Below are 6,466 nucleotides of genomic sequence, written 5' to 3' on the forward strand. Positions count from 1 at the left end.
CTGTAATCCCAGCACTTTGGGAGGTGGAGGTGAGAGGATTGCCTGAGCCCATGGGTTCGAGACCAGCCTGGGCAACACAGTGAGAACTTGTCTCTACGATAAATCAAAACATTAGCCAGGTGTGGTGGTGCATGCCTGTAGTTACAGTTACTTGGAAGACTGAGACGAAAGGATCGCCTGAGCCCAGCAGGTCGAGGCTGTGGTGGCCATGAGCGTTCCACTACACTCCAGCCTGGGAGACAGAGTGAAACTCCAATTCAGAAAAAAAAAGAGATGAGGTTTCGCTCTGTTGCTCAGGCTGGAGTGCAGTAGCTACTCACCAGTGTGGTCACAGCTCATTTTAACCTCAGCCTCCTGGGCTCAAAGTATGCTCCTGCCTCAGCCTCCAGGTAGGCGGAACTATAGGAGTGCACCACTGCACCCAGCGAGACTTTTCATTTTAACTTTAGTATTGTTTGCTTTTCTTCTTATAACTATGTATGTATTATATTTAATAAAACACACCAGTGAGCCAGGCATGGTGGCTCATGCCTATAATCCCAGCACTTTGGTAGGCTGAGGTGAGAGGATTGCCTGAGCCCCTGGGTTCAAGACCAGCCTGAGCAACTTGGCGAGCCCTCATCTCTACAGTAAATCAAAAAATTGGCCAGACATGGTGGTACATGCCTGTGGTTCCAGCTACTTGGAAGGCTGAGGCAGAAGGATCACCTGAGTCCAGCAGGTCGAGGCTGAGGTGGCCGTGAGCATGCCACTGTCCTCCAGCCTGGGAGACAGTGAGACTTCAACTCAAAAAAAAAAAAAAAACAAACACCCCAGTGATAAAAGATATTTTCATTTGGAAAATAAAACTTTGATTAAAGAAAAAATGCAGTAGTGTCCTCTGGGAAGGAAACCAATTTTCATAGTATAATCTTGGGTGCATTGTTCAAACTCAATATGCTCTACAGGCATTATTTATTCAATTTTTTTCTTTTTTTTATGCTCTCCCTCATGGTGCAGTTTTTTTCAATATATATACTAGCCTTTGCTTTTTTTATTTTCCTCCTCTTCTTCCTCTCTTCCTTCTTTTGCTTCTCCTCCTCCTCCATTCTTCTTCTTTCTTCTTTCTTTCTTCTTTCTTCTTCTCCTATGCTGGAGTGCAGTGGCACAATCACGGTTCACTGCAGCCTCAACCTCTTGGGCTCAGGCAATCCTTCCACCTCAGCCTCCCTAGTAGCTGAGACTACAGGCACACATCATCACACCTGGCTAATTTTTTTATTTTTTGTAGCGACAAGGTCTCACTATGTTGCCCAGGCTCTGGGCTCAAGTGATTCTCCCTCCTTGGCCTCCCAAAGTGCTGCGATTACAGATGCAAGCCACCATGCCCAGCCCTTTTCTTCTTTTAAATCCAGTTAATGTCATATAATAAATCTGTTTCTAGCCAAGTCTGTTGATTAACTCAACTGAAGCCGTTTTTAGACTGAGCACATCCCATATAAAATAAATGAAGCTGGGCTCGGTGGCTCAGTTTGTAATCCCGCGCCTTTGGGAGGCTGAGGTGAGTGGATTGCCTGAGCCCGCGGGTTCGAGACGCGCCTGGGCAGCAAGACCTCATCTCTACAATAAATCAAAAAATCAGCCAGGCGTGGTAGCGCATGCCTGTAATTCCGGCTACTCGGAAGGCTGAGGCGGAAGGATCACCGGAGCCCAGCAGGTCGAGGCTGTGGTGGCCAGGAGCGGCCACTGCACTCCAAACTGGGCGACAGAGTGAGGCTCCAACTCAAAATAAATAAATAAATAAATAATACAGTAAGTGCAAGGGTTTGCTTGCTAGCCCTGGCCCTGACAACACTCTTCCTGTCTTGTTCCCACAGATGACAGAAGGCAGGCACTGCCAGGTACACCTCCTGGATGACAGAAGACTGGAGCTGCTGGTTCAGGTAAGTGTTGCCCACACAGGGACAGCCCATCCTAGTTCCCCCCGTGAGACTCCCAGTTTGTGTTCAAGCTGCTCTCTTGTCTGGTCTCAAAGCCAATGACTTGGGATTGATTGAGGGGGGGAAAAGCAGCTTCAAAGTCAGAAAACTTGGTCTTGACCTAAGAGTAATTATAGCCTGGTGACATGGATTCAGAGACACTTGAGTTCCAATCTCAGCTTGACTCTAAATAGCTATGTGACCCTGGGCGAGTGACTTGACTTCTCTGAACCTCTTGTTGGTAATTTAGGATCCATACTACTTCTTTGAAAGAGTTATTGTGAGGTGAGAATCTGCATTCTGCCACTTTCCAGCTACATGGCATTGTGCAAGTTAACTACCTAGTTTCATCAACGATGAACTGAGATCAAGACCACCTAGTCTTCATAGTATTATGGTTGAAATCAAGCTTGACTATATATATATATGAGTGAAATCTCTTTGTAAAATATATGGCAGTGTGTGAGTGATGGTATTTTTAATTGTTGATACTTCTCTTTCTATTCCCCAACACTCTAGACCAGAAGCCTTACAAAATTGTAGAAGTCCCTGCAAACAGGCCACACCTATAGCTAGGCTAGAATTTTCTCCTCTGACCAAACCTAAATTCTTTTCCATTCCTTTCTAGCCCACTATGCTTAGGCTTCAATTAGAGTGAAACAGTACAGTCAACAGTAGTTTCACCAAAGTAGACCTTTTGGGTTAGATCTCTGCCTATTTCTTTTCTTTTTGCTTTTTCTGTCTTCAAGACATGTCCATTTTTTCTCTCCCAATAGCAAATATCCAACCTTCAAAGCACCATTGTGTACCCTAAACTATTTGGCTCAAAGTTCAAAAAGAATCCATGTAGAGTGCCTTCCTGCAATCCTCTTTCCTTCCTCAATCCCTGCAAATCTCTGATCACTCTGGACATTCTGGCTAATTTCGAGCTCTGTTCTTCCCACTAGGCCAATGCTTCCAAAAGCTCATAGATAGGTCCTTCTTCTTAGTAGGTGCTCATTACTGTTGATGAATGGGTACGGTTGCTCCATCCTTAGAAAGGAAAAGCTTAGGCTTTGGAATGAGACAGGACTGGATTCAAATCTCTGCCCTTACTAACAGCATAATGTCAGGTGAGGGGCTTAACCCCTCTTGGCCTTGGTAGGCTCCTCTATAAAATGGAATAAAAAAACCCTACCTCATAGGCTCATTATGGGGATTACATGAGATAATGGATGTGAGATCAGCATAAAAATGGAAACTGTTACTGTCGTTGTTGCTGGGTGGTTCTATGTGCAGCCCCACAGGGTGGATCCTGAGCTTCCTTAACCTGCCACCACCAAACAAAATTATTCCTGCAGTCCTTTTAAAGTATCATAGATAGACAGGCAGTAAGATGTTTAATATTCTTTGTCTTGCACTAGTACCATGTAACATATAACAGAGTACTTTTTTCAAAACATGAGCACACTGTTACCTTAAAGGGAAATTCACTTGAGTGAATTGCAAATACATGAAAATGATGATCTCATTGATAGTCTTCTTACCATTTCCTCTTCTCCCCACAACTCTTGGAAAATGGTCTATAGTGGATCAATCTAATCCGCAGACAGAGGCAGGTATTTAAAAATGAACAAAAGCTGCATTAAAGTCTTCAGGGCAGAGGAGGTGGTAGCAATAAGAGAGAGAGAGAGAGAGAGAGAGATAACCAAATTGTTTCTAACCAGATTATTATATTGACAGCCCAAACTTTTATCAAGAGAGTTGCTGGACCTCGTGGCTTCACATTTCAACCTGAAAGAAAAGGAATACTTTGGGATAACATTTATAGATGACACGTAAGTGTTTCAATAGTTTTCATTTCTTTGCCTTTTTGTATTTTCAATTTTTTTTAAGAGATGGGGTCTCACTATGTTGCCCAGGCTGATCTCAAACTTCTGACTCAAGCAATCTTCCCACCTCAGCCTCCAAAAGTGCTGGGATTACAGGCATGAGGCACTGCGCCTGACCTAAAGGTTTTTTAATATGGAACTTTTCTTCTAGGACTATTGTAAAGAGAAAAGAAAAGGAATACCGGTCGTTTTTAAGAACTCAAAATATCGTTCTAAGTGTTTTAGAAATGTGTAGTAATGAGTTTGTTATTCTTGATTATATTCTATCTTGACATGTCTTTGAATACAGTTGTGCTTGCTAATATAGCTTATGTATCAATTATAGAAATACTAGGTTGTTATTCATTCACATCTTGAAACTGAATTAATGTTTTAGTGTTGGTGGCAAGAAAATTTAAAGGCAAATTTGTAACCCACCCAGAAAATATGTATACAGTGCAATGTGAATGAACTTTTTAACTACCACTTAGCTCCATTTTATGTTGCCTTCTTACTATCTTTTTATTTTACTTCCATTTTTCATGCTGAGTTTTTGGCTCTTATATAGGTTTATCGACAATATAAATCCCTTGTGAAATAAGGCTGGTATATGAACATAAATTCATGAGAATTTAAGACTCTGTGTAAGAGAGTGTGTTTGGACTTACTGACTTTTGTGTGTGTGTGTATGTGTGTGTGGACACGTGTGTGTGTGTGTGTGTGTGTGTGTGTGTTTCTGTGAGTATGTGTTTCTGTCTTTTTGTGGCAGCCCAATTTGCCTACCTCATATGCATCCTGATACATTATCAGAAGAGTCCTTCCTCTTTCTGGAGACAATGTCCAAAGAGTTCCTTAAATATTAAAATTCAAGAAAATGTGTTCCAGGCAAAAAATATATTGGCCAACCACTCAACATTCTTTTCATAATGTTGCCAATGTAAGTGCTTTTTCAGTTCTTCAGTTTAACCAGATAGAAAATAATCTCAAGAAGGAGTTAATTTGTTTTTAACACCTTGTGGCTTCTGGTTATTTCCAGCCCAGGTGGGCTGCAAGCCTAGAACCTCCAGAAAATGCCAACAGTCTCAGGACTTACACTGGGCGAAAATCAGCAGCTGAATTGTCAGGAGGTGTAGAAAAACCTGAACACTTTGATTCCAGACTCAGGCTGTTCTGAAGAATGTTCAACAAAGCAGAGAAGAGTGCACTGGACATCTCCCAGCCCACTCAGAGGCACAAAGTATCTCTTCACTGAACAGCTGCTATCCCAGGGCTCTGTGTGCTGTCCTCTGCTGGATGGAATGGAAAATGCAGACGTCTCTTGACCACACGCTGGAGCTGGCAAACCAACACCCGTCCCTGTGAATCAGTGATTGAACACATGTACACACGTTCGTTGAATCTGAGTGTGAATGAAACTATAGCAAACAGTGTAAGACATAAAGCATATAACTACATCATGGCTATAATTACACTAATACTATAATTAGGGGGAACTCACAGAGAGCAGAGATTAAGAGCACGAGAGTACTGGCCGCGCACGGTGCTCGTGCCTATCCAGCACTTCAGGAGGCCGAGGTGAGAGGATTGCCTGAGCCCATGGGTCCAAGACTAGCCTGAGCAATTTGGTGAGACCTCATCTCTACAATAAATCAAAAAATGAGCCAGGCATGGTGGTGCATGCCTGTAGTTCCAGCCACTTGGAAGGCTAAGGCTGAAGGATCGCCCGAGCCCAGCAGGTCGAGGCTATGGTAGTCATGAGCATGCCACTGCACTCCAGCCTGGGCAACAGGGTGAGAACTCCAACTCAAAAAAAAAAAAAAAAAATAGCATGAGCATTGGAGTAATTTATTCATTTAACAATATTTTTGAGTGTCCACTCAAAACCAGATGTTATTCTAGATCCCAGGAATTCCATGGTAAGCAACACAGGTAAGGCCCCTGCTCAATGGAGCTTATGTTGCCGTGGTTTCATCTAGCATAATGAGTAAACAAGTAGATAAATGAGGAAATACCAGAAATTGCAAGCACATGAAGGATATAAAATTAGAAACCATAAGAGAAAAGCTGGGGGCAATTTTAGACAGGGTGGACTGGGATGATGTCTAGGAGGTGATAAGTAATAAAAAGCAAGAACCAACAAGGGTAACTGCATAATGAGCTTTTATATACCTAACCCTGAATTATACCCCGCATTTTTAAAAATAAAAATTAAAAAAAAAAACGGGCTTGGTGGCTCAAGCCTGTAATCCAAAACGAGAGGTTTGCCTAAGCTCAGGAGTTCAAGACCAGCCGGGGACAACTTGGTGAGACCTCATCTCTACAATAAATAAACAAAATAAGCTGGGCATGGTAGCACGCACCTGTAGTTCCAGCTACTTGGAAAGCTGAGGTGGAAGGATCACCTGAGCCCAACAGGTCAAAGCTGCGATGCTTGTGAGCGTGCCATTACACTCCAGCCTGGGTGACAGAGTGAGACTCCAACTCAAAAAAAAATATTTTTTTGTATATGTTAAAAAAAATTTTTTTTTTTAATTAAAATTTTAAAAAAGCAAGAACCAGGCCGGGCTCGGTGGCTCAGCCTGTAATCCCACGCCTTTGGGTGAGTGGATTGCCTGAGTCCGCGGGTTCGAGACCTGCCTGGGCAGGCGAGACCTCATC

General features: G+C 42.9%; 1 protein-coding gene across 1 annotated transcript in view; it reads left to right on the forward strand.

The window, feature by feature from the left end:
- FRMD4B (FERM domain containing 4B) overlaps window positions 1–6,466 on the forward strand; it is a 233,164-nt gene that overhangs the window by 70,920 nt on the left and 155,778 nt on the right. Inside the window, exons 2-3 of the mRNA XM_008065027.2 lie at window positions 1,857–1,922; window positions 3,681–3,775. Of these exons, the coding sequence (XP_008063218.1) occupies window positions 1,857–1,922; window positions 3,681–3,775 (161 nt within the window). The remainder of the gene's footprint in view (window positions 1–1,856; window positions 1,923–3,680; window positions 3,776–6,466) is intronic.

This window comes from Carlito syrichta, unplaced genomic scaffold, assembly GCF_000164805.1.
Source record: "Carlito syrichta isolate Samal-C Ts95f unplaced genomic scaffold, Tarsius_syrichta-2.0.1 Scaffold308136, whole genome shotgun sequence".
NCBI lineage: Eukaryota > Metazoa > Chordata > Mammalia > Primates > Tarsiidae > Carlito > Carlito syrichta.